This window comes from Phascolarctos cinereus, unplaced genomic scaffold (assembly GCF_003287225.1).
Source record: "Phascolarctos cinereus isolate Bilbo 61053 unplaced genomic scaffold, phaCin_HiC Scaffold_3;HRSCAF=262, whole genome shotgun sequence".
Lineage (NCBI taxonomy): Eukaryota > Metazoa > Chordata > Mammalia > Diprotodontia > Phascolarctidae > Phascolarctos > Phascolarctos cinereus.
Genome location: NW_027555736.1, coordinates 48,651,226 through 48,678,076, shown reverse-complemented (window position 1 = coordinate 48,678,076; position 26,851 = coordinate 48,651,226). Strand labels below are relative to the sequence as shown.

General features: G+C 47.4%; 1 protein-coding gene across 3 annotated transcripts; it reads right to left on the bottom strand.

The window, feature by feature from the left end:
• Positions 1–769: 769 nt before the first annotated feature.
• LOC110214051 (uncharacterized) lies at positions 770–24,887 on the bottom strand. Of its 3 annotated transcripts, XM_078150813.1 has the most exons (13): positions 20,968–24,884; positions 19,081–20,520; positions 18,063–18,121; positions 12,582–12,736; positions 12,075–12,190; positions 11,034–11,092; positions 7,472–7,608; positions 7,037–7,161; positions 6,313–6,371; positions 5,380–5,534; positions 2,549–2,658; positions 1,780–1,974; positions 770–1,154 (listed from the first exon to the last, which is right to left on the bottom strand). In XM_078150813.1, the coding sequence occupies exons 1-13, from the start codon at positions 22,669–22,671 to the stop codon at positions 1,134–1,136; spliced, it is 4,335 nt and encodes a 1,444-aa protein (XP_078006939.1). In that variant the 5' UTR covers positions 22,672–24,884; the 3' UTR covers positions 770–1,133. The 3 variants fall into 3 exon arrangements, with proteins under 3 accessions (XP_078006939.1, XP_078006941.1, XP_078006940.1); XM_078150814.1 differs by lacking the exon at positions 770–1,154 and having other exon boundaries at positions 1,863–1,974; positions 2,549–2,719; positions 20,968–24,887; XM_078150815.1 differs by lacking the exons at positions 5,380–5,534; positions 6,313–6,371; positions 7,037–7,161 and having other exon boundaries at positions 20,968–24,887.
• Between the last annotated feature and the right edge of the window lie 1,964 nt (positions 24,888–26,851).

The following is a 26,851-nucleotide window of genomic DNA, read 5'->3' as shown; positions in this document are numbered from 1 at the left end:
TGAGGAGGAAAAGCCAGATGTGAGTGAGGTGAAGAAGGTCACCCTAAAATGGGTGATGAGAAGGGAGTCACTAGTCAGTAGAGGAAGGCAGAGAAAAGGAAGAGGGGGAGAGGTCTGGAGATTGAATACAGGTGTGGGTGAGAAATGGGGGGGGGGGACCAAGAATTCTAGCTTAACTCCTTATTTCACAAAGCGGGAAACAACTAGTGCTGTAGAGTACAATGGACAGAATGCTGAATTTAGTGTCAAGAAGTTGCATTTGAATCCCAGCAATCACTTACTACCTGTGAAACTTGGGCGGTCCATTTTGCGTCTGAGCCTCAGCTTCCTCTTTTGTTGTTAAAATGAGAGAGTGGCTCTAGATAGCCTCCAGGGCCCTTCCAGCTCTAAATCTGATACTTGACTGAAGTCTGAGGATGGACCTGGTCACCAGGGGCCCAGTCCGACTTCCAGGCCCATGCTCTTGGCATTCTTAGTGGTTGAATGGAGCATGAGAGGGACGATGATGGTTGTAACAAGGCCAGTCTCCCCCTCCCTCGGGAGCTCAGGAGCTTTAGAACTCCTACTGGGAATTAGTTGTTGGCCATGAGCTGAGGGGCAGGGGCAGGAAAGGAGGTCGGAGAAGACTGAGTAGGGGCTCAGTAATAGAGTCCCAAGTCTTTGGAAGAAAGAGGTAGCAAATAAGGAGACCCTGAATCCTGGGCCAAATGATGGGAGAAAGGATAAGATAAACCAAAGAGGAAATTAAGACATTGGCTCAGAGTTTTAAAAAATTGCTTTTAATTTAAACATCTAGACAAACAAGACATAATTCACAATAATCTCCCTTCTGAAAGAAAAAATCCCAAAGTATGAAACAATCTTAAAAAAAAACAATGCACGCACAAAGCAGCATATTCTGATAGGGACAGCAGCTGGTCCAAGGAAAAATCAGGCCCAAACCCAGCTCTAAGGGCTGAATAGAGACAGCTGATTGATGGGGGAAGCATAGTGGGAGGGGGGAAAATAAATAAGAAACTGTGTCCTGGCCCAAGACTGTAGGACTCTCAACTCTTCTCCTTGGTCCAGGCAGGACAAGATCTGGGCCAGGCTGCTCATTACTTCAGAGGTTCTGGTACAAGAAAGAGATTCTCTTAGCTGCTGCTTCCAGAGTCCTGAGGATATAGGAGGGAAGTGAGATCAGGAGGGAAGGTTGCATCATTGAAGGGAGTAGACCAGAGTCTTCAACCAGGTAGACTCAAGGGGGCAGAAAGAAGACAAAGACTGATGGAGGCAGGGTTTGGAGGTGGGGGTAGAAAAGAAAGGTTCTTCCTTTTTGGTGCCCCAGATATTTACCTAGTACATGTTTATTTCTGTAATGACCATAAGATCTACAGAAGAGGGATGCCCTTCCCTGTAGGGTATGGGCAGGACTGGACAGATGCTTTATTCCCTCTTCCCCACTGCTCCATTTCAGAAGACATGAGCTAGGAGAGACTTTAGGAGTTATCTAGTCCAATGCCCTATTTTTACAGATGGGGAAAGTAAAGGCCCAGAGATCAAACGTGACTTGTCCAAAGATGACAACCAATGAGTGGCAAAGTTGGACTAGAACCCAGGTCAAACTCCCAGTCTGAAGGTTTTTCCATCATCCCGCATATCTTTTCCCTCCACTTCCATGCGCAATGGCTGCCCAAACCAGTTTCTGCCAAGGATATTTGATGTGGCTGAAACACTGAGCACATCTGGAGCCTCCTATGGGAGGTAGTTAGCAACTGGCTCCACCAGGCTGAGACTCACCTCTTCCAATGTGCCTTGGAAGCCCTGGTTATCCATCCCTAAAATTGGACTCCCTTCCTGTTGGCCAGAGTACTCATGCGGGCTCTCCATCTCAAACATCTCGCCATGCATCTGGTAGGCTCCAGGAAGTGAGAGTGTGCCTCGTTGCTGATGATGGAACAGCCTACACCGATGGAACGGCCTACACCTTACACACTGCAGAAAGGGAGAGAGGCTAGAGATAGGCTGGGGGGATCTGACCAACCACAGACAGTGTGGTTCCTAGAGGCAGATGGACTTCTGGTTCAGAAATCTGGAGAATTCCAAGTTCTCCATCTATTTGCTCCCCTACCTCTGCAGGATCCTACTCTCAGTTTCACGAGTTATTGGGACTGTGGACATTTAAAGAGAAGGATTGTAAGGGGTGTATTTCTGGTGTCCTTTGTGCAGCTAGGCAGCTGACCCTCCTGGTCAGCTGGAAGTGGCTTTTGAGCTAATCTAGAATCAGAGTTGGGAAGGACCTCAGAATCCTTCCCCAGGCCTATCAGAGGTTATCTAGTCCAACACATTCCCAAAGAAGAATCCATTTTCTAGTATGGCCACTTAGCCTCCACTTGACTATCTCCAATGATAAGAGGGCCATTATATCTCCTAAAGACAGGCCATCCCTCCTTTCATTTTATAGGATGAGAAAACTCCCAGCCAGAAAGGAGAAGGGACTCTCCCTAGGTCCCAGGGAATGAACTCTTCCTGAATTCGAGGGGGATTCTCCCCACCCCTACCCCCTTACCTGGAATATCAAGAAGAAACCTGTGAAGACACTCAGGAGGGACAGCAAGATGATGGTCACAGAAATGCTGGACATAGTTTTGGATCCAGGGGAAAACTCCAGGTTTTCTTCTGGAACACAGCCCATGCCCCACACTGTAACCTAGCCATTCTTTGGCCCCTTCAATCCTTGCTTTGGGGAAGGGAGATGATGATGATTATAATAACATTTCTCTAGGGCTTTACATTTTACAAAATGCTTTACATACATTATCTCACTTGTTCCTCAATACAACCCATGAAGTAGATGCTATTATTATACCATTTACAGAAGAGGAAACTGAGGCTGAGAGGTTAAGTAACTTTCTTAGAGTTACACAGCTAGTAAGTGCTTGGGCAAGGATTTGAACTCAGATCTTTCTGACTCCAAATCCAACACTCTATTGTGCCACCTAACTGCTAAGTTCTGGGGAGATTTGTCCCCAAAACAAGATGCCCTCCCATCCTCGGGAACCTCCAAGAACCTAGACTTCCCACAGAAGCTCCCCTGTCCCTTCCCTTTATGCACAGGCCACTTTGTACAGTGTGATGGGAAAGTTGCTGGGAAATCCTTTCCTCTATTAATGTGCTATGGTGCCTAAATACCACCATTGAGACCTTTCTTTTGTGGCTAAGCCAAGCCTTCTTTCAGGCTCCTGCAATGGAGGGAGGGATGGGACAGTGTGACAGCTTGAAGTTCAGGGAGAAGGAAGCTATTTCAAATGTTTTGTGGAAGTGTCAAGATGGCCTGAGGGGACTGTGGAATTGTGGGATCTGTAGAATCCGAGGTCAGGAGACCTACTGAGGAGACCTAGGGTCTTTCTCTGACTTGCTAATTCTGGCTCTGCCCTTGGTCAACCCATCATTCCAGCACCTTGGACAAGTTCAGTTAGTCATTCTCAGTCCAGAAGTATTTCTTGTGTTTCAGCACTGTACTAAGTGCTGGGCATACAAAGGAAGGGGAGAAGACAGCTCCTACCCTCAAGGAGCTCACAATCTAATGCAGCTGAGCTGGGAAAGGGATGAGGGGTACTTCTGTCCATTGTGAGTCAAGGGAGCTGGGGAAACCTCAAGGCCAGCTTGTTTAAAGGGGTTTGGGACTGGGATAGAGAAGACTGAGGTAGAAAAATAATGACCAGGAATTTCCCAAGTGACCTAGACAGGATTGTGTGGACTTGAAAGGAACAGAAATGGTTGCTGAGTGATGATGGCGGAAGATCTGAAATTTGGCAGTGGGGGTGGGGGATGTGGAATATGTGAAATCTTGCTTCTGGCCCCGAGTTTCAGATGATGTGAGGGGGAGGGAGGAGAAAGATTGATAGAACAGCCAGCCTTAGAGATGGTAGCAGGAGATAACATCTTCAAGAGAAAGCTAGTTTTCAGGGAGCACCAGAAGTCAAGAGTAATGTGAAAGGAAGAGAGCTAGGTTGAGGAAGTTTATTAGAGAAAAATTACAGATGGATTAGTAAAAAGGGAGAGCAGAGGAACATAAGGACTGGGAGGGCCAGGGCTGAGTTGGTTAACAACTAGAATATGGAAAGAAGTAGCAGGAGAAAGGGATTTTGAAGAAGTGAGAGGAGAGTAAAGAGTTGCCCTAGGAAGGGCAACCCAACCGTAGGTATTACTGTGGAAGGAAAAGATACCCTGCCCTTCTTTCCAGCCTCCACTGGTAACAACCCTATTTTTGTTTCTTCTCCCAGGGCCACCTTCCCCCTGCTCCCAACCCCAAGGCAGTATAGGCTAATAGAAGACAGAGGAGATATGGGTGGTCTCTGGACAACTGCAGAAAAGCAGCAACATTTCTTCCCCACAAACATTGTACTTGGGACAAAACCTATTTATGGCTCTGACCTTGGAATTCCTACTGCCTTGTGAAGAGGTAAGGAAGGTAATGTCCCTGTGTCACAAAATGAAGAACTAAAGCTGAAACAGCAAAGGTCTCAGATTGTGTTCATGGCAGAGCCAGATCTAGAACCTTGGTCTTTTCCTTGTCCCATGCCCTTACCATCATGCCAACTTGATAGAAGCCCTGGGTTTGAATCTTGGCTTTTACTCTCTAGCCTCAGTTTTCTCCTTTAAAATGGTAGATGTCCCTTCACATGGGAGGGACTTAAAGACTTGAGTGAATGAACCCTTAGGGTCTACCTTGAGGGTGCTATGAAACCCAATGAGATGAAGGATGGGGAAGTTGAATAAACCAACCTATGAGGTTTAATTGTGAAGGATGTAAGGGATAATTATTAAGAATGGACTGGAGAGGGGCAGCTAGGTGGTACAGTGGATAGAGCTTCAGCCTTGGAGTCAGGAGGATCTGAGTTCAAATCTAGCCTCACACATTTGACACTTACTAGCTGTGTGACCCTGGGCAAATCACTTAACCCTGATTGCTTCATCAAAAAAAAAAAAGGATTGGAGAGACAGAAATGTGCAAGCTAGAAAGGACCAAGGAAAGGGGAGAGCTGGAAAGCAGCTGAAGTGAAAGGCTGACCAGCCAGTCAGGGGAGGGGCAATAAGGCCTGAGTCCTGAAAAAAGAATGCTTTAGGCAAGACATTCAACTCAGCCCAGCAGAGCAGAAGTAGACACCTGAGAGAAAAGTGAGGGGCTAACTCCTAAAAGCAGGAGATAGAGAAACTGGTAGGAAGAGAAGTAGCCCAAATGTGAGGGCTGGGGCCTGAGAAGCAACCTGGAAAGGCCTTCTATCACACACGCCTGGCTGGCGGGGAAGGTTCGAGCCTGCCACAGTCTGAGACCTTTCTAGGGCTTAGATTCCACTCCTTCCCACACCTGAGCCAACCACACCCCGAAAAAATTACCTGCAATGAAGAAGGAGCTGGGGTCCACCTGAAACTGGGAGCCAGCTAGGTGACCATCTGAGCCCACTGCCTTCATCAGGGTCTGCAAGAGGTTTTTGGGCTTGGGCCATGGGGCTTGAAATAGTAGCTCTCCCAGACAGAGAAAGGAATCATTCCTTGGAAGGGATTGGAGGCAAAGATGGGTTAGAATAGCTTGTCATCTCTACTTACTGCTCTTCCCTTTGGAATACCTGTCAAAATCTCACCAGATCGACTAGCCCTATATGAGGCCTCACCTTTTCTGTGAGTCTTTCTTCCTCCGTTCTCCCACCCCTGTTCCTAGAGTACATACAGAGACATCTGGGCTTTGTCTTTCCTATTGGACATTTAGTTATCAGTCTCAACTTCCTAATAAGATTGGAAGGGTAGGGGCCTTATCTTCCCCTTTCTGCTGCATCTTTGCCAGCAGAGGCAGACCTCAGGCATGCAAGAAGCCTTGGTAAAGCTGAGAGTGTGTGTGTGTGTGTGTGTGTGTGTGTGTGTGTGTGTGTGTGTGTGTGTGTGTGTGTGTGTGTGTGTGTGTGTGTGAGAGAGAGAGAGAGAGAGAGAGAGAGAGAGAGAGAGGAGAGAGAGAGAGAGAGTGAGAGAGTGAGAGAGAGAGTGAGAGAGAGAGTGAGAGAGAGAGTGAGAGAGACGGAGAGAGTGAGAGAGACGGAGAGAGTGAGAGAGACGGAGAGAGTGAGAGAGACGGAGAGAGTGAGAGAGACGGAGAGAGTGAGAGAGACGGAGAGAGTGAGAGAGACTGAGAGAGACAGAGAGACTGAGAGAGACTGAGAGAGACAGAGAGACTGAGAGAGACTGAGAGAGACAGAGAGAGTGAGAGTGAGAGAGTGTGAGTGTGAGTGTCCACTCTAACAGTTGGACCCCAGCAGCTCCCCTATACAGGGTACTCACAGGCAGTCCTGTATTGTCACCTGCAGTAGGCTACTGTAACTACTCAGAGCATGTTTCACCTGTGGGAGTGTAGGGGAAAGCGGCATGAAAACAACAGGTAGGTTAGAGAAAGAAGACTTACCCTCCCCAGAGGTTGGCTGGCAAGTACCCTCAAAAGTTCCCATAATGCTGCCAATGAATGGATATGAGGGAAAGGGGAGAAGGTACCATTTTCCCCAGGATATAATGAATGAGGTCTTATTGTTCTCAGTGAGAGAAAGGCCTTCTTCAAGGAAGGGGGTGGTGGTGTTTGTCAAACACAAAAGATCTCTTCAAACAAGCAGGAATCTAAGCCTCTGGAATACTACCTGGGACCTGGTCAGTTTGGGGCAGACAGCCCTAGACTGATTCCTACTAAGAATGTTAAGGTTTGGACCTGGCCTCCTCCCTCCCACTAGCCCCACCAAGACATCTCATTAGGTTCCGGCTTGTTAAAGGGCCCACTATATTAAATGCCTGTGGAGACTGAGGATGCCTTGCCTAAACACAAGTTATAGTCCCGGCTGAGAGTAGAAACTTCTCTGGGTTTATCCGGGTTGGGCAGGGAGCCCAAGAAAGAGGGACTGCCCCTTCCGAAGAGAGGGGTCAAATTCCTAGGAGGGGACTAGATCTGTTGAGTTTAGAGTCCTCCCCCCTACACCAGCCCTACCCCTTCAACTTCTAAAGCCAGGCAATCCTCACCCACCGCAATAGCCAATTCTCCGAAGAGAGCCCGATGCTGAAGGGGTGGGGGCTCCAGCAAAGATTTCTCAAAATTCGGGTTGGTGACAAGGAAGGAAATGGGCAAGAACTGCAGATCCAGGTGGGACCCTGAAGGAACAGGACAAAGACATATATTTAGGGGGCAGCTAGGTGGCACAGTAGATAGAGCACTGACCCTGGAGTTAGGAAGACCCGAGGTCAAATGTGACCTCAGACACATGTCACTCACTAGCTGTGTGACTCTGGGCAAGTCACTTAACCCCAATTGCCTCACATTAAAACAATATAAAAAAAGACAAAAAAAGAGACACATTTGTAGCTATGCCTGGGGATTGCCTGGATCTCTAGGGCCAGGGCTCCTCTAGATTGTAAAGAGAGAGGTGGGGAAGTAGAAAGGAAGGGAAAGAAAGATACCTACCTGCCACAGTGAGTGAACTCAGATCCACTGACTGGCTGGCCAGACCAGTCAGGGCTTGTAAGACATAGGGGATATCTGCCCAGGTCTGGCTGTGGACATAGGCCTCGCCCCCAACCAACAGCTTGCCTTGGCTCTCCCTAAGGGAAGAGGGGACAAGGTCACTCATGGGGGCAGATCTTTGCCTTACTTAACAAACCCTTGCTGAGAGTTTTGCTAGGGATTCTCCTATAGGGCTAGGTCTTGGTTAAAAACAAACAAAAAGCCAACACGTACAAGAGGTTTTTTGTTTTTTGTTTTTTGCTATACAGAGGAATTAGAACCTCTGTCTTTAAAGCAAAATCGGAATAAGGCTGGATTTCAGTAAGCAGAAGGCAATAAGATAACCAGAAGGTTGTCTTTAGCCCCTGAAGTTAAGTTTTCAATGGAAGAATCGCTGGTGGGGCTGAGGGGAAGGGTTGGTATGGGAGGGAAACCTGGATAAAACCAGCTCTCTGTCTCTCAAGAGCAGACACTGACAAAGCATCTTTCTTCCCTGACAGGAGCTGTCTAAGGGGGACATCTTACAGGTTTCAATCTTAGTCTACTCTGCCCTCCCTCTCTTTGAGCAGCCATCCTGCTGTCCCCCTTCCACACTCAATCTCTGGGTCTTTCAAGGTGATGCTGGGATAACTTGAAACTAACTCATGGTGATGAGAAAGGTCTAGAGACTTTAATCAGGATTTTTTCTTCCCCTGGTGAAGATCTAGGCAGTTTAACAGGGGGCATTTAGAAATGAGAATTTTGCTTTAGGTCCAACTCAAATTGACTATAGAAAACTTAGGAGCAGATGGGCCCTCTGCTCCCTCAAGCCTGGATGGTACCACACTCTAGGGAGAGGGGGTGTCAGGGAAGCTCTGACTTTGGTCCTTGGCTCTTGGGTGACATCTAGTGACAGCTGGGAGCTCTTAACATCCTTAGACTGATCCATTTCCTAAGTACCAGGCATCTTGCCACCCAGGTAGCATGAAAAGCATCCTTTAGTCTTTTCTCCTGCTTCACAGAGGTAGCACTACCTCAGACTTTCACATCTTCCCCCTAGAAGGTCGTAGAACAGAACCCTACATTCAGAGGTGGAAGGGACCCTAGATGTCAAGTCCAACACTATCATTTTACAGATGAGGAAACTGAGGCTCAGAGAGGTTTGAAATGACTTGTCCAAAGTCACTTAGGTAGAAGCAGTGCTGGGATTCAAATCCAGGCCTCCAATGCAGAGGTCAGCGTTCTTTCTACTCTATCTGTTGGTCTCATGGCAGGAATACTGGACCCAGAATCTTAGGACCTCTGAACTAGCATCAGCTCTGTGAACTTGGCCAAATCGCTTAGCTTTGGGAGCTTTAAGCTTTCAATGGGGATAGACCTCCTCTTGCCTAGTTGGAGGTCTGTGTGAGAAAGCCAGGACAGAATTATGTAGAATGCTCATATTTTCTGCAGGGTACTTACTGTAACCCTGTCCTGAGTGTTGAGGATGGGGAAGGGTAAAGAAAGTTTTTTTTTTAAAGGGGGAGTTGCCATATAGTTATATGTCATCATTACTCAATGAGTCCCTCCCTGGTCCTTTGAACCCTGGCTCAGCAGCCTGGCTAGGCTGGTTTCCAGGGTTGGACTCTCACCACTAATCAGTCTTGTCCTCCCAACCTATCTGGCTGCCAGCCAATGCTAAGAGTGTTTTTCCCTACCCTACTAGGGCCCTCTTCCCTCATATATACATCTACATACTAGTACCAACTGGATTTTAGAAGGCTATTTACATGGAAAACATTTTTAAATTCAGAAATAAAGGCAAATAAGACATCTTGGAACATAGCATCATAGAACTGTGGCTGGGACCATGAAGGTCCTCTGTAGTTCTCCCTCTCCATTTTTACAAGTGGATAAGCTGAGGCCCAAAGGGTCTAAGTTACTTGCCCAAGGTCACACAGGTGATAAGTACCAAAACTGGGATTCAAATCCACTTCCCCCAACTCCAAGCTTCATCCTCACCATCCTGACCTCTGAGGCTATGGCTCTTCCTCGTTCTGTAACATGCTTTGCTTAGCTGGCAGCCCTACCCCCTCCCCAAATACTAGGTCTCCCATCCATCTGTCTTCTGCCCTCAGCCATGGGAAAGGGGAGAAAGAAAAGTTGTTGTTGTTGTTGTTCAGATGTGTACGACCCCATTTGAGGTTTTCTTAGCAAAGACACTGGAGTGGTTTGCCATTTCCTTCTCCAACTCATTTTACAGATGAGGAAACTGAGGCAAACAGGGGTAAGTGACTTGCCCAGAGTCCCACATTTACTAAGTATCCGAGGCTGGATTTTAACTCAGGAAGGTGAGTCTTCCAGACTCCAGGCCTGGCACTCTATCCACTGTGCTAACCTACCTGCCCCTGAAAAACTAGGAAAAAAAATACAAGTTACCTAAGTGAGAGTAACTTGTACGAGGAAGAAAGTAGACAGAATATTAGAGGTGGGACACTCCAGGTATTAGTTTTGCTTAACTGTTTTCCCCTAATTCTCTTTCAGTTACTGTCCCAAGAGATGGCAGTAATGTATTCAGAAAGGGACATGACAAACACAGAAGCATTCATAAAAAGACCGTCATGGAGAATAGAGGAAGTGGTGCTTTGTAAAGGGCCATACAAATGCCTATCCTTGGCTTTAGTCCAGGGCATGTGGTCTGGCCCCAAACAGACTGAGGGCAGACGTGCTTATTTAGGGACTGGCCATCTCCTTCCAGGGTCAGTATAATGCTTTAGACACAGCATGCCTTCAATAAAACCTTTCCTCCAAAAACCCTTGAACTTTTATCTAGTTCTGGGTTCATGTGTAGTCTCCTTGCTGGGGTGCTCTTTGGACCGAGCTTTGTAGGGCGCAGGGCATCCTCAAACCATGGTCACTACCTATTCTAGCTAATACTCCTTAGTTGGCAATGGAATGCCTCATTCTGCTTGTTTGACTGGACGTGCGATCTCACCAGCGAAGGAACTCTTGATAGCAGTGCAGAGCAGGTCCTACCGTATTCTGTGGTCTTAAGGTGACCAGGGGCAGGAGAGGCTGGACACTGAGAAGCTGAGCAAGTTGGCCAACGTACAAGCCCCAGTGTGTCAAGGGCAGCATTCAAAGCCTGGTCTTTCTGATTCCAGTCCAGGAGTCTAATCACTGCGCCACACTTCTTTTCATCGTAAGAGGTCAGTTTAGTTCAAGTCTCTCATTTACCAGAGAGGCCAAAGGCCACATACTCTATCCTTTCCAAGTCTTTCCTCTGGGGATCAGGAAAGGAAAGACCCAAGCTTTTGTGTGACGTTTCATTACTGGGTCCTGTCTGCAATGGGCCTGAGAAGGCTCAGGGGCCCAGTAGGAGGTAGAAGCTGGATGCCGAGGTCTGGTCCTGCGCCTCTGGGCACGTCACTTAACTTCAGAACCTCAGCTTTTTCATCTGTCAAATGGGGATTTTATTATTATCTTTTACTACTTTACCTGGAGAGTTGTTAGAAAGATGTAACTTTGTGCAGTCCAGTGCTATGGGAGTAAAGTTAACCCTTACCTGACATCGAGGAAAGAGAATCTCACCATGGGATACAGCTTTCCCAAATCCCAGATCACCTGCCAAAGATAACAAAGGCCATAGTCATGGGAGGAGGGTGGGGAGGACAGTGGAAAGAACCTGGATTTGGAGCCAGAGGGACAAAGTTACTGAAGTTCAGTTAAGTTAGCCTCTGGACCTCAGTTTCTTTATTTGTAAAAATGTAGGAGTTGACCTTGATCAGCTTTAAGCTCCATCCCAGCTCAAAGACTATGTTTCAATGCTCCCTAGGGCCATTGGGAAGCTAGGCTGGACTCTGTCTGCCCACCTAATGAATGTGGAGACAGAAACAGCAGATGCAGAGCCATTCTCATTTGAGTCCAAGATGCTGAGGTGGGTCCTCATTTTGTAGAGAAGGGAAAAAGGTGCCAAGAGGTTAAAGGATTTGCCCTGTGGTCCCATATCTAATGGTAAAAGCAGGATTTGAACCCAGATTTCTCCCAATTTTTCCTACTACACTATACTACCTCTCACATTGGTTCTGCTCTCAAATCTGCCTCTGGTGTTTGACACCTTATAAAACATCACATTGTAGGAACAAGACCACTGGTTGTAGAAGATGGAATGTAGGGGCATTTTTAAAAGCTTGGCATTATATCAATCAGTAAATAAAATGCCTACTGTGCATCGGGCACTTGCTAAGCTCTGGGGATACAAAAAGAGGCAGAAGACAGTCCGTGCCCTCCCTCAAGGAGCTCACAATCCAACCATGCAAACAAATCTATACAAAGCAAACTCGATACAGGATAAATAGGAAAGAACAGAGGGAAGGCTCTGATATTAAGAGGGGGATGGGGAAGGCTTTCTGCAGAAGTCAGGATTTTAGTTGGGTCTTAAAGGTTGCAAGGATAGTATCATGCACTGGTTGCCTGGAAACATTCTCAGGCTCACATATCCCCTTCTCCCCAGTCTCCTTCCATAGGCTAGCTTCCTAGGCAACGGTGCTTGGCTTCTGCCTATTCCCCAGCCCTGAAATTATAAGTCAAGAGGAAGGCAGCTCACCTGTTCCCTCAGGTTTTCTAGAAGGCGCCTGAGATCCTCGTCGGACAGGGGACCAAGCCTTGGGACCATAAAAGCAATGGGCAGTTTCTCTGGTTCTAAGTTTTCTATCCTATAACCTTTGGAGACATCGAGGCAAGGAGGGAGCTTGTAAATGTATGGTAAGAGGAGAGAAGCAGTGGCATCAGAAATTAGGAAGGATTGTAGGATGCTGGGCCAGGTTCTCTTCGAAGACTGCTTATTCTAGTGGAGAAAATGCTGGAGGTTTAGATTAGAATTCACGTCCCTGCCACTTTTGGCAAAGATGGCTCTTTTTCTCTAGGAGGTGGGGAACCTCCCACCTCCCCCCTGATATTTTCAGACTAGTTAGAAGGTGAAATGAGAGCTGATGGGGAAGTACTTTGGAAACAATGTGCCACAGGATGCTTTTTCAAAGGGATCATTCCTTCCCTGGCCCCAAAGTACCAACCTTTGAGAGGGTTAAGTAGGTTAAGGGCCAACCATCCTTACCACTGGAGTATAGAGATGAGAGGTCCACCTTCCACGAGAAGTACATATCCATCTTTTGATGCACCATGGTGACAATGCAACGAATGAGGTCTGAGCTTGTGGGGGGTGGGTCTCCCTCTACTTCCACCTCACTCTGGACAAACACAGACCCGTTGCTGGGGGCCAGAAAAAGGAGAAATTCAACTTGAGCCTGTTATCAGCCCCAGAAGAATCAATAACCCTGAAGAAGCCTTTGTATAGCTCTCTCCCTCAATAGTCCCTCATGTATTCAATGGAGCCTGGTTTCTCTCTTGCAGATTTCCCTGGTCATCACTCAAATACTTTTGGGAAGCCTTCCATGATTTACCCCTATATTACATTGGGGTAGCTGCTCCATCCTTCACCATCCCATCTTGGCATTACTGATGCGTCAGCCTAACCCGTTAGCCCTAGGGATTAGTCAGTCAACAAATTAGCTTCCCTATTACTGTTGAGGGCACTATCATGTTCCCAGTTACCGAAGACTCACAACCTCTGTAGAATCTTCAATTTATTCTCCAATTCCTCCCCTCCCCTGCCATATCCAATTCATTGCCAAACCCTATAAATTTTACCTTCAGCTCCTACATATATATGTATACTCACACATACATATACACATATACACCCCCCCCTTTTCTCCTCTGACATTGCAAACCCTATTACTGCACACCTGGACCATCCCAGTATTCTACTAGGGTTGGCCTCCCTGCTTTCCAGAAGTGTCTCCCCACTCCATCCTTTGTCCACTTAGCTGCCAAACTGATTTTCCTAAAGCACAGGTGCGACCATGTCACCCCCAGCCCTTCAATGAACTCCCTATCACCTCTAGGACCAAATACAAAATCCTCTGGGCTTGTAAAGTCCTTTACAACCTGGCCCATTCCTACCTTTCCAGTCTTAAGCTTTATTCCCCCTCCTCCACGGATTCAGCAGTCTGGTGACTCTGTTCTTGATGCTCTCCGAGACACTCTATCTTCTCACTCTGGCTGTCCCTCGTGCCTAGAAGGCTGTCCCTTCCCCATCTCCCACCTCCTGGCTTCCTCAAAGGCTCAGCTAAATCCCACCTTCTGCGAGTTTTTCCTCAGTTCCCCTTACTGCTTCCCTCTGAGTAGCTTCAATTTTGCCTGTATGTATCTTGTATGCACCGAGTTGTTTGCATGTCATCTCCCCCATTAGACTGTGAGCTCCTTGAAAGTAGGGGCTGTTTTTGCCTCTTCAGATTCCCAGTGCCAGACACGTAGTAAGGGCTTAGTAAAAGCTTGCTTACTTGTCGACTCTTCAGGCACCGTGCCAAGTGCGGGGGACACAAAGAAAGGCAAAACAGTCCCTGTTCTCAAAGAGATTCCTTTCTAATGAGGGAAAACATGTAAATAATGAGGAATGAACAACATAAATGGAAATTAATATCTGCAGGAAAGGTCTCCTACAGAGAGCGGGTTTTAAGCCGTCTTCAAGAAGCCAGGAGGCGGGGCGGAGCCAAGATGGCGGCATGAAAGCAGTGACTTGCTTGAGCTCTCCCCCAAACCTTTCCAAATATCCATAAAAAAAATGGCTCTAAACAAATTCTGAAGCAGCAGAACCCACAAAAAGACAGAGTAAAGCAAATTTTCAGCCCAAGACAGCCTGGATGGTTGATGGGGAAGGCTTATCGCCGCCGGGCTGGTAGCGGAGCGCAGCACAGCCTCGGCGCGCAGGATGCAGTGAACCTGGAGCAGGCGTCAGAGGGCTGAATCGTGGGCAGCTGCGGCGGTTTCCAGACTCCTCAATCCACCAATGCCAAAGACAACTTAAGAGGTCAGTGGGAAAAGTCTGTTTTTGCGGTGAGAGAAGGGCTAGGTCAGAGCCAGTTCCAGAGTGCAGAACGCAGAGGGTGGGTGCTGGGGTGGTGGCTGTGTCCTAAGCTTCCGGGCCCACTGACCGCAGGGGAATCCAGTGGCTGATCAGAGAGGGATTGCAGGGATCTCTTTGCCAGTGCTGAGGCAGGAAATCTCTTGCTTTGCCCGTGCTTGGATCTCGGTCACAGTTCTGGTGGTCCTGGGGTGAGGAGGAATGCTGGCGGTGGAGCTTGTAGTGGTGGTGAAGAGGAAACCCTCCTCACAGTTTCAAGAGAGAAAAGACTTGTGGCCAGTCACTCAAAGACCAGAGCACAGGCCAGGAAAAGAGTAAATACCTCGACCCTTATTATACCACCTTGGAAGAACTGAAAATTTACAGGTCCCTAGAAGTATCTCTGAAAACAGCTATACAAACCCCGAAGCTTGGGACAGTACATTCTCCACATTGGAAGCAGACTTTACCTTAACAAAGAGTTTAAAACTCAAGTAATTGGCTGGGATCATGAGCAAACCTGCAAAAAGAGTCAGACTATATTATCTTACTTTGGTGACAAAGAAGATCAAAACATACAACCAGAAGAAGACAACAAAGTCAAAGCTCCACATCCAAAGCCTCCAAGAAAAATATGAATCAGTCCCAGGCCTTGGAAGAGCTCAAAAGGGATTTTGAGAAGCAAGTAAGAGAAGTAGAGGAAAAACTGGGAAGAGAAATGAAGTGATGCAAGAAAATCATGAAAAACAAGTCAACAGCTTGCTAAAGGAGACCCAAAAAAATACTGAAGAAAATAACACCTTAAAAAATAGCCTAACCCAAATGGCAAAAGAGGCCCAAAAAGCCAATGAGGAGAAGAATGCCCTAAAAAGAAAATTGGCCAAATGGAAAAGGAAGTCCAAAAGATTACTGAAGAAAATACTTCCTTAAAAATTAGAATAGAGCAATTGGAAGATAGTGACTTTATGAGAAATCAAGACACAGTAGAACAAATCCAAAAGAATGAAAAATTAGAAAACAATGTGAAATATCTCATTGGAAAAACAACTGACCTGGAAAATAGATCCAGGAGAGAGAATTTAAAAATTATTGGACTATCTGAAAGCCATGATCAAAAAAAGAGCCTAGACATCATCTTTCAAGAAATTATCAAGGAAAACTGCCCTGATATATTAGAACCAGAGGGCAAAATAGAAATTGAAAGAATCCACAGATCTCCTCCTGAAAGAGATCCCCAAAGGAAAACTCCTAGGAATATTAGCCAAATTCCAGAGTTCCCAGGTCAAGGAGAAAATATTACAAGCTGCCAGAAGGAAACAATTCAAGTACTGTGGAAACACAATCAGGATAACACAAGATTTAGCAGCTTCTACATTAAGGACCGCAGGGCATGGAATATAATATTCCAGAGAGGCAAAGGAGATAGGATTACAACCAAGAATCACCTACCCAGCAAAACTGAGTATAATCCTTCAGGGGAAAAAATGGTCATTCAGTGAAATAGAGGACTTTCAAGCATTCTTGATGAAAAGACCAGAGCTGAATAGAAAATTTGACTTTCAAATACAGACTCAAGTGGAACATGAAGAGGTAAACAGGAAAGAGAAATCATAAGAGACTTATTAAGGCTGAACTGTTTACATTCCTGCATGGAAAGATGATATTTATAACTCATGAGACCTTTGTCAGTATTAGGGTAGTGGAGGAAAAATTATATGTATGTATAGATAGATAGATAGGGCACAGGGTGAGTTGAAGATGAAGGGGTCATATCTGGAGAATAAAATTAAGGGATGAGAGAGGATTATACTAGGAGAAGAGAAAGGGAGAGGTAGAATGGGGTAATTATCTCACAAAAAACAGAAAAAAAGTTCTTACAGTGGAGGGGAAACAGGGGAAGGTGAGAGGAATGAGGAATCTTATTCTCATAGGATTTGGCTTAAGGAGGGAATAACATACACATTCAATTGGGTATGGAAATCTGTCTTACCCTACAGGAAAATAGGGGAGGAAGGGGACAAGAGAGCAGGGGGTGATAGAGAGAGGGCAGATTGGGAAAGGGGTAATCAGAAGGAAATACTTCTGAGGAGGGACAGGGTCAAAAGAAAGAATAGAATAAATGGGGGGCAGGATAGGATTAAGGGAAATAGTTAGTTTTTCACAACATGTCTACTATGGAAGTGTTTTGCATAACTGCACATGTATGCCTATATTGAGTTGCTTGCCTTTTCAATGAGGGTGGGTGGGGGGGAGGAAGGGAGAAAATTTGGAACCAAAGTTTTAAAAACACATGTTTAAAAAAATGTTTCACATGCAACTGGGAAATATTAAATACAGGAAATGAGGTACAGAAATCTATCCTGCCCTACAAGAAAATAGAAGGGGATAAGAGAAGGAGGGGGGGAGAGATAGAAGGGAGGGCAGACTAGGGGAAGGGGCATTCAGAATGCATGCCATCTTGGGGTGGGGGAGCAGCAAGATGGGGTGAAAATATGGAATTCAAAATCTTGTGGAAGTAAATGTTGAAAACTAAAAATAAATAAATTTATATATTAAAAAAAAAAAGAAGCCAGGAGGCAGGAGTGAAGAAGGAGAGCATTCTAGGCATGGGGGCCTTCAGATAAAAGGTGGAGAGTCACTAGGAGGCCATTGTGGCTGGATTGTAGACAAAATGGAGACTTTGAAGATACCCTGTATTTGATGCCAGAGAAAGCAGGAGTCACTGGTATTTTCTGAGCAAGGGAAGGGCCATGTAACATGGTCTGATCTGGGCTTTAGGGAAATCCCTCTAGTAGATGAATAAGATGGATTGGAATAGGAAGACATTTGAGACAGGAAGACCAATGGGAAAACCGGTTTAATAGTCTAGGGAAAAAAAGGGGAGGTCCTGAACCAGGGTGGTCACGTGAGTGGAGGGAAGAGAAATTACAGGAAAGATGTTGCATATGTAGCAGGTTGAAGATGTGGATCCAGTTGCTGAGCAGGACATCTAGAATGTGAGTATGGGGGGATGGTAGTACCTTTGACAGTCATAGCAAAGTTGGGAACAGGGAAGGGTGGGTGGGGCAAGTGGAGATAATGAGTTCTGCTTTGGACGTGTTAAACTTGAAAGTCTACAAGACCATCCAGTTTGAGATATCCAAAAGGCATTTGGGGATGTGAGACTCAGGAGAAATTTGAAAAATCATCTGCACAGATATGACAATTGAAACCATGGGAAGTGAAGAGATCACCATGTGAGACAGTATAGAAGAGCAAGAGAGGCCAGAGCCTTGGAGGACACTTTGGGTTATTGGGCATGACCTTGACAAAGAACCAGCAAAGGAGTTTGAGAAAGAGGGGCTGAACTGACATAACCCGGAGAAGGCAGTGTCATGAAAACCTCGACAAAAAAAACAATATTCAGGAAGAGGAGGAAGTGATTGACTGCCTCACTTGCTTCAGAGGTGAGTTCATATAGTAGGCACCCAAGCACCTAGAATAGAACTTGACACCATTTGTGGGGCAAGGGAGTCATTTAAGAGGCCTACAAATACCGAGCTTTTATTCTGAGGGGAGGTTTTAAGAATCGTTGGGCATTCATAGCAGCTCCTTCCCCAAGGCTGGGGGAAGAAAAACTTCAGAGATACTTACAAGAAGTGGAGGATGTGGAATTCCTGGAATCCATTCATGTGGGACAGTATCCTCCTAAACTAGAGTCAGGAAGAGGACAGAACACAAGTCACAGACTGTCTGGGAACCCCAAGGGCATTGGGCGGGTAGGGCTAAGCTTGACCATGACCCAACCCCTGGCCTAGGTGAAGTTCAGTCCAGAGAGGCAGGATTGGAACTCAATGGAGTGACCACAGTTGTAATGGTTACTGGTTCATTAAGGAGAGTGCAGCCTATAGGGCACTATATAGAGAGACTCCTGACCTGGTTCCCCTGAGAATCCTCGCTCCGCAACCAATTTTTTTTTAGTGCTATTTTATTAAAACCTTAATATTGATCATCAATAGTATCAATTAAATTTGTTTTGTGCTTCTAACTTTGTAGGGCCCTGGGCAAGTAATTTTATCTCTGGTCCTTAGTTTCATCTGTCCAATGATGGCTCACTTCTTTATAGCCCTGGGTGCCATGAAATTATTCAAAATTATAAAGTGCTATGAAAGTGAGGAATTAGAGAGGAAATGCTCCTTAGAAAAGTCAGGCTACCAAATATTGTATAAAAGATGATGACCTTCTGCTCTGCTGCTTTGAGCCTTTCAATGTTCCCTGCTTAGGCTCCCTTCTGGATATGTGTTCTCCACTAATCAGAATGAGAGTTCCTTGAGGTGGGGCATGATCTCAGTTGTCTATTTCTGTTTCCCTAGAGCTTAGCCCAAAGGTCGACACACATAAGGGTTTAATAAGTGCCTTTTCCTTCTATTCACTCATACTTTAAGTGATTGAATGCCAGATTGGAGAGTGAGACATAAATTATCCTCACTTGATCGATAAGGAAATAAAGATTCACACAAAACTTCAGCCGTCTCTTGGGGAACCTACATTTCTTCTTACAATAAGCAGGGGGAAATAGGGAGGAACAGACTCAGCTTCCTGACAATGGACAGATGGACTGGAAGGGGAAAGGACTCTGGCCAGCGACATTGGGTAGAGACATTCTACTTACAGTTAATGTGACTTCCCACTTGAGTCTCCTGAAGTGGGTTGAGTGCTTATTTGCCAGGGCTGGGGTATAGGAAATCTGACTCAGACCGAACTGCAGAGGGATTGTGAGAACTAGAAACCCAGATCCTTTCTGTGGATTCCTTCCTTTCCAGGTGGGGACCTTCTGTGATATCTGTGTGGATGTCATCAGTACCGTTCCAGCACTGCCTATTCCAGATGTAGGGAAATTATTCAGGCCTTCCCTTCCAGACGTGGACTGTGGGCTGATTGGGAGGATCATCTCAGACCCTGAGCCTCCCCTGGTAGGTCCTGGGTGAGAATGCACTGCCATGGGAGAGGTGAGCCCTTTTAGGGGCTCTGTCATCAGGCTAGATGGGGAAGGGCTGCTGCCTAGCCACCCAATAACCTGAGCTGGAGTCCCCAGAACAGGGTGGGACACTGCGCTGGGGCGCCAGGGCACTTTCTCTTGCCCTTTAGTAGGAGAGGTCTGGGACTTCTCTTGTTCAGATGGCACAGTATTGGCCCATGTGGTTGGTGGGGCCAGGGTAGGGCCCTTGGTCAGAGACTCAAGCAAGAATGCTGCTAAGTCTGTGGGGCCCACTTGATTCAGGCTTGCTGACCCTGCTCCTACTTCAGAGACATTCTCCAGCTGTTCCTCTGGCATCTCGGAGGACCCTGGGATCACAGACCGAGAGGAAGCCCAGGGCTCTGGTGTGATGGAAGCCTGTGTGGCCCTTGTCTTAAGCTGGGCAGGACTCTGGAGGGAGGAAAGGAAAGGCGGTGGCTTTGTTGTGCCTCCCGCAGCCTGAGACCTGGGGCTCGGAGCACGGGCTGGGGACAGCTGTGTCGTCCAAAGCGCTGTTCCTTCCCCAGCCACCCTGGTCCCCAGAGGGTTCAGTTCACTCCTTCCGGCCGAGGCTGAATTCTCAGAGTGATAGGACAGCTTGGTTGTAGCCACTGGGCTGCCTTGGTGCTGGAGGGCAGATGCTACAGAGCTGGCCTGGCTGGAGACCTGATTTAAAGTGGTTCTGGAAGCTTCTGCAGTTGCACCCTGGCTGGTCTGTGGAACAGCCCGTAGAGGGGTCTCTGTGAAGGGGGCAAGAGATGGACCGGCCATAAAGATCTTTGGCTCTGCTGTCCAGCCAGAGTCCTGTGCCATGCCGCTGGGGAACGAGGCATCTGTGAAAACATGAAGCGAGGGCTGGCTGGAAGCAGACCCACCTGGGGGGTCAAGGCTGGGACCAGGCTGAAGAGTTTTAGCACCTCCAGGAATCATCTGCATTGTGGGTCCATACAGGCTCATGCTTGTTAGAAACAGTGCCATGGAAGGCCTCTGGGCATCTGGAGTACCAGGCATTTCACTAGCCAAGGTTGGTGCTGGTTGAGGAGGCTCTGAGGTGGCCCCAAGGGGCTCAGGTGGGAATGTTGAGGAGTCTTTCTCCTGCAGAAAGGAAACAGAAATGTCCTGAGGAGGGGGTAGCTAGGTGGTACAGTGGATAGAGTCTTGTAGTCAGGAGGACCTAGGTTCAAATCCGGCCTTTGACACTTACTAGCTGTGTGACCCTGGGCAAGTCACTTAACCCCAACTGCCTCACTGAAAAGCAAAAAAAACAAAAACAAAAACAAAAAAACCGTCCTGAGGGTTGGAAGATGTAGTTACCAAGGGCTCTGAGAATGGTCCTTCTGAGCTCGGGATAGTTTGGATGGCCATGCCTCTGCTGAGGGGCTTTGGTCACTCGGTCTGGGTGTTCTACTGAATCTCTACTACATAGCCCAGGTACAAGGCAAGCTGGCATCCTGACTCTAGGCTGTAGCATAGCCTTATGGAAGTTAATTCAGTCCTAGGAACACATGGGAAGAGGGAGCTAAGAGTGTCAGGTTGACTTACCTTGTCTCCTAGGGCTAAGAGGCTCGAGCCCTTTGGTGTAGGGACAGGAGAGGGGTCTTGCTTAGACTTAACCCCTCCAAGGGCTCTTGGTGGAAGAGACAACAGAAACCCCGAGTCTGGGGCAACATCCATGCCAGTGGTAGCTGCTGGCTCAAAGACCCCAGGACTGGCTGCTGTGCCAGACAACAGCCTGGACCTCCCTGTGGACAGGCCATGCTGAAGGATGGCGTCACTAGGAGAACCTGTTGATTTCCCGAGTTCAGTTGCTTGGGAATACTCTTCATGTTCTTTGGTAGTTGCCAAGAACTCCTGACCAGGCCCAGTCACACAGGGAGAGGATTCCAGGGGCCTGGTTGGTGGGGGGATGGCAGCGGTCCAGATGTAAGCCGGGGCATTGGTTGGAGAAGAATCTTTAGAAGTAGAGGTTACTTTCTTAGTCCCTCTGGAATGAAGTCCAGACCTGATGGGCCAAGGGCTAGTAGCTGGGATGGCAGTTGGGGAAGTAGCCTGTTCTCTGAGGTTTTCTGAGTGTGAGAAAAAAAAGGATCTCAGATGCTTGGGAACATGGGACTCTGTCTCTGTACTCCATGACACCCCCAAGCTTGGGAAAGAAGTGGCATTAAATGCCCTTTTGGCCTCTTTTGGAAGGCTCAGAGACCTGGATGCCTCTGAGGGGCCAGGGCCTGGATGTGTTCCCATGGATACCAAGGCTTCCTTAGAAGAGGAAAGGGCAAAATTGACCTCATATTTGGAAGGGGGCAAGACCCTAGAGTTGGATTTCCTTCTCAGCTGAACTTCAGAGGCAGATGCTGGTGGAGCAGACTCTGTGGATAGACTGTGATGTCTGAGGTCAATTTTGTCACCACCTATAGGTACCATTGATTCTGCTGATCTTGTTACCCCCAAAGAGTCAATGCCTGGAGCCTGAAAGGAGGGGGGCAGGCTAGTGAGTAGGGAGTCATCATCATCTAGTTGACTGACTTGGGCAAGGAATTTCTTGGCATGGTCTTTTTGGGGACCCATAGCCTGGGTCTTGAGATTTAGGGCTACATTGGCATACAAAGGCCTGATCTGAGGGAACAGCCTTGACTTGAAACTTAAAGAAATGCCCCCTGAGAAGAGTAAGGGGAATGGGGTCTGGCTTTGCCAGTCTCCTGCCCACCAGGAAGCCCCTTTGTCATCTGAACCTTCAGGGACCACATGGGAGAAGGAAGGTGTCCCAGGGGCTGACCTCTTTCCTTCAGTATCTGTTGGGACCTCAGGATGCAGAGGGATGACCCCACCAGCTAGTACCCAAGGCTCCTGGGATTGGTCCGTGTCACTTTGCATTGGGGTGGAACTGAAAAAGTCTCCTGGGGGAAGTCCAGCAGGTGTCCGAGCTGCGGTGGCTGAGAGAAGCCTCTGCTGCTCTGAAGAAGTGCTGGCCAGGGCCAGTGAGGCAGACGCCCAGAGGGAACAGACCACTATGACTCCTAGTCCAGGCCACTGACCCCTCGGTTCTGGGCCAGTCCCAGCAGACATCACTGGGGGACATGCCAGTAGGTTGCCCATGTTCTTTCTTGAGTATGGAATACTGGGAGTTTGCTCAGGAGAGGTAGAAGGCCATATTGGTGGGCCTGCCCCTTGGTGGCCAGGGCTCCCCCTCTCATATCTGGGCAGCTTCGCCATGGGGGTGGAGTACCCAGAGAAGAAAAATGTTACCATCAGAACCCTGTAAGGCAGAGAAAAAGTGAGAGCTTCAGACACCGGAAGCCAACACTGAAAAGAACCTCAAAGCAGCTGGTCCAACCCATTCCATTTTTGGAGGCAGAAACGAAGGCCTCTGGAGAGAGCTCAAGGTCATCTAGCAAGTGACCAGAAAGGCTCAAATGGTACTCGTCTTATTTCCTCTTTTGCCATCTGTAGCTCCAAGAGTCAGGGTGAGAAACAGAGGGTGGCCCACTCCTCAAATTGGGACTGGTAAGAGGCTAAGGACAATTGAGTGGGCTCTGGGGGGTGGGGCAGAGGAGGATAAGGGTAGCATTGGGCCCGAGACCCCTTTGGGAAGGGCTGGGGGATGCATCCCTTGGAGGGAAAGCTCTAGGGAACCCCCTTTCTTGTCTCTAGAAAGGGGCTTCTCCTCTGGCCGCTTGAAGAGGGTAGGGGAATCCATGCTCCCGAGGCCATGCACAAATACTCTTCTCTACACCCAGTGCTCCATCTCCTCAGGGCTTTGCCCGCTTTTGTCATTACTGAACCTCTAAAAGTTACTACTTATGAAGTGTCATTCTTTCCTTCTTCCCTTCCCCATCACTGGAGGGGGGAGGGGCAGGGAAGTAGACCATTGAGTTACTGGGGTGGGGGGGGAGAATGGAAGGAATGAGACTACACATTATCAGAGGTTTGGTTTTTTTTTGGGGGGGGATGTATTTATCAGTTATGTCTATTTAAAAAAAACTGTGTTCTTTAAAAATACAATTTGTTATATGGGGTAACTCTCTAGGAGGAGGAGGGATACTGAGGAAAATGATGACGATATTTAAAAAGATACCAACAAAAACTTATTTGGAAGAAACTATCCTGGGAAGGAGGAACAGCAATAGTCACAGTCCCTCCCCCAGAACCCAGTATGGTTTCTCAGTGGACTTAACATTGGCAAGTTCCTTTAGCCTGGCATTCAAGGCTCTCTATAATCTCTAACCCATGGGCTAACTATGCCAAAAGATAGCATTCCCGCAGTAGACGTGAAGAGTGTGCTTACTTTGATAGGAAATGGTCATTTTCTGAGGAGAAAAAAGTTGACTTTTCTGTTGTGCTTTAAGACTAGAGGGGGACTAGTGTAATGGACAACACTGAATTTGGAGTCAGAGGATCTCAGTTCCTGACCAGTGTAACCTGGGGTTTCCCTGGGATTGGGGTGAGGAGGAATAAGTAGATGGCCTCTAAGGCCCTGTTTAGCTCTAGATGTCCAACATATTTTCCTTGAAAATCAAAGGTATGTGTATCATCCCCAATTCTATAGAGTAGGGGGAAAAAAACTGAGGCTAAAAAATTTAAGGTATGTGTGTCATCCCCATTCTACAGATGGGGAAACTGAGCTGTGAAATCTGAGGTACATGTGTCATTCCTATTCTACAGATGAGAAAACAGAGGCTGAGGAGTGAAGCAATTTGCCCAGAGTCAGGATTTAAACCCAGGTCTTCTAAGACCAGTGCTTTTTCCACTGGTTGGAAACTTCAGCTATCGATAACAGGGTAGAGCGATCGCTGGGTTTGAAGCCCACCTTTGACACTTAGCTTTGTGACCCCAGAGCAGACCACTCACCCTCAGTCTGTAGAAATAGGGACAAGACTCCCGTTGCCACCCGAGGACTATGAGAATCAAATGAGATCATGTGTGTCAAGCAACCTCCAAACCTTAAAATACTCTTTGGGGAGGGAGTGTTTCAGTCCACGCCCTGCCAGAAGCTCTCCTCAGCCTGCCTTCCAGTCCTATCTCTTAGATCTTCCCCAGCAGTCCAGTCCCATCATTTCCCCCGAGATGCCTTCCTCCCTTCCCCCTTAATCCAACCCACTCTCTAGCTTAGCTCCAACCCCAACTTCACGAAATCTTTCTTTGATCACTCCAACCCACAGTGATGGTGTCCTTGGATCCTCTTTGTGCTCTTCATCTGGTATTTAAAGTACCAAGGGTTATTGGTGACAAGTGAAATTCCCTTCTACATGAGCTTCTTTTGGGGAGGGACTGCTCTTGTTTATATCCAACACACACACACACACACACACACACACACACACACACACACACACACACACACAGCTTAGGGAAAGTGCTCGGTAAAAACCTGCTCAAGGTAGCGATCCTTGACTGAGGAGTCAAGACCTATTACTTATAGATCATAAAAATGGCCAACAGCCAACATTTATATAGCTCTTCAGAGTTTTTCAAAGTATGCAGTAGACATTCTCATTCAAGCCTCATAACAACTGTGTGAGGTAGGTCCAGTTGTCTCCATTTGATGGGTAGAGAAATGGAAAATGGGACTTTTACTAGTAAATATGAGAGGTGGGATTTGAACCCAGGTTTTCCTGATTCCAAGCACTCTATCCACTGCATCATGCTGCCCTCCCCAGATCTGCTACCAATTTACTTGGGAGGTCCCTGAGCTGAGGAGCCCTCCCCAACTCGACCTCACCCCCACCCTGTCAACTTCAGTTTCTTCATGTCATCTAGGTGGCACAGTGGATACAGTTCTGGGCTTGGAGTCAGAAAGACCCAAGTTCAAATCCAGCCTTAGACATTTATTTACTAGCTGGGCAAGTCGCCTGACCTCCGTCTACCTCAGTTTTCTCAACCCAGGCAATAAGAACTCTGACCCTTAGCAGCAAAGACCCTGGGAGAAAGCAGCTGCCTCCACAGATCCAAGAAGGACATTGGAAAGAACCCTACTCATAACCTCTTAGATGCTGAGATTCTTCCATCATCTGAGGGCTACTCATTAACTGGTTTAGCTGGTCTGTGTGATGGACTGGAAAGACTAATTTTAGTCTCATTTCTATCACTCATTCCGTCTGACTCTGGGTAGGACACTACATTAAAAGCTCCTGATCTGTAAGAGGAAGGCTGGTGGGGGCCAGATCTAGTCTATTCTAGGTGTGATAGTCAGCATCTTATGGTGCCCATACGATAGGGCTAATATTCCTAGAGAAAGCCCCAACTTGTTTCTTCATATCCTTAGGGAGGGTGATTTTAGCAAGGACAAAGGTCTTTGAGAGGTACCTGGAACTGGGAAAAACTGAAGGAATTTTGATGAAGGTGGGGCCAGGTAGTCAGAGAAAGGAAGGAGAACTAGAGTGGAAATGGGGGGACAGGTAGGGAAAGAAGGGCCCAACGAAGGGGCATAGGAAGTAACCAGAAAACACCAATCACAGTTTGCCCCCTTAACATCTGCTGTAGACTAATTCTGCCCCAAGAGACTCAATGTCCCTCAGGATCTAGGATGGGCTCCTTGTCGTTAGAGAAGAAGGGTCTCCTTTTTACCCCTTCCCCACCCAGCCTTACTCACCTCAGCACCAGTCACTCAGCTTCTCATTCCCCTCCCACACAGGATCAACTGAATACAAGGCCCTCCTCAGCTCTTTTATACCTTGCCTATTAGGGTCCTGCCTTGAAGGGCCTCACCTGAGTCTTTACCTCATTAACTTAATTGGGACCAGGCTAGTGCCAAGTATTCGTCATCCCATAATGATTCAGGCCTGACTGTGTGAGATCTCTCTCACTGAAGAGATAGAGGGTAAGTCCTCAGATCTGGGGCATAAGGAAGTCTCCTGCTGGACTTCTCTTGAGGGATGGTAGAATCCCTGCTTTCTTTGGCCATGATCTCAGCTTCCAGCCCTGTTCCCAAAAGGTAAGGAGAGAGATGTCCTATTTGGAACTTAAAGGCCTGGGAAAACAGATGGATAGGCAGCAGCCTGCAAGGCTCCAAAACGACCCCCTGCCCCTTCATTCCCACATTTCTCACTCTTTGTACCCCACAAGAATGGAAATTACTTGCACCCCGCCATTAATAGGGCCAATGGAAAGATAAAGTAGGGGGTGGGAAAAAGTTTGCTGAAGCATGTGAAGGCTCTAAGATCTCCCACTCCAATTGGGGCTTTCCAAGGACTGACTTTTTCTCTTCTTCAGGCTTCAAAGTCTAGGGGTTTGTGCTCTGCTCAGGTGAGTTTTCTCCTGGGAGAATCATGGGATTGATTATAGATTTTAAAGCCAGAAGGAATCTTAGAGATGATGGGTGTCTGTGTTTAAGACTGTTCCTCCTCAATGTGAATCTCTGGCCCTGACCCAATCAGTCTCCTCATTTCAATCTCTCAAACCAGAGGTAGGTGGCCTTTGAGACACTGCATGG

What these genes read in the sequence shown, in the direction of transcription:
- LOC110214051 (XM_078150813.1), bottom strand. Translation starts at nt 22,671, where the DNA reads ATGGTAACATTTTTCTTCTCTGGGTACTCCACCCCCATGGCGAAGCTG. An exon ending in TCTTAGCCCTAGGAGACAAG is followed by an intron (nt 20,521 to 20,967) that starts GTAAGTCAACCT and finishes TCCTTTCTGCAG; the next exon opens with GAGAAAGACTCCTCAACATT. An exon ending in TCGGAGAATTGGCTATTGCG is followed by an intron (nt 6,372 to 7,036) that starts GTGGGTGAGGAT and finishes ACACTCCCACAG; the next exon opens with GTGAAACATGCTCTGAGTAG.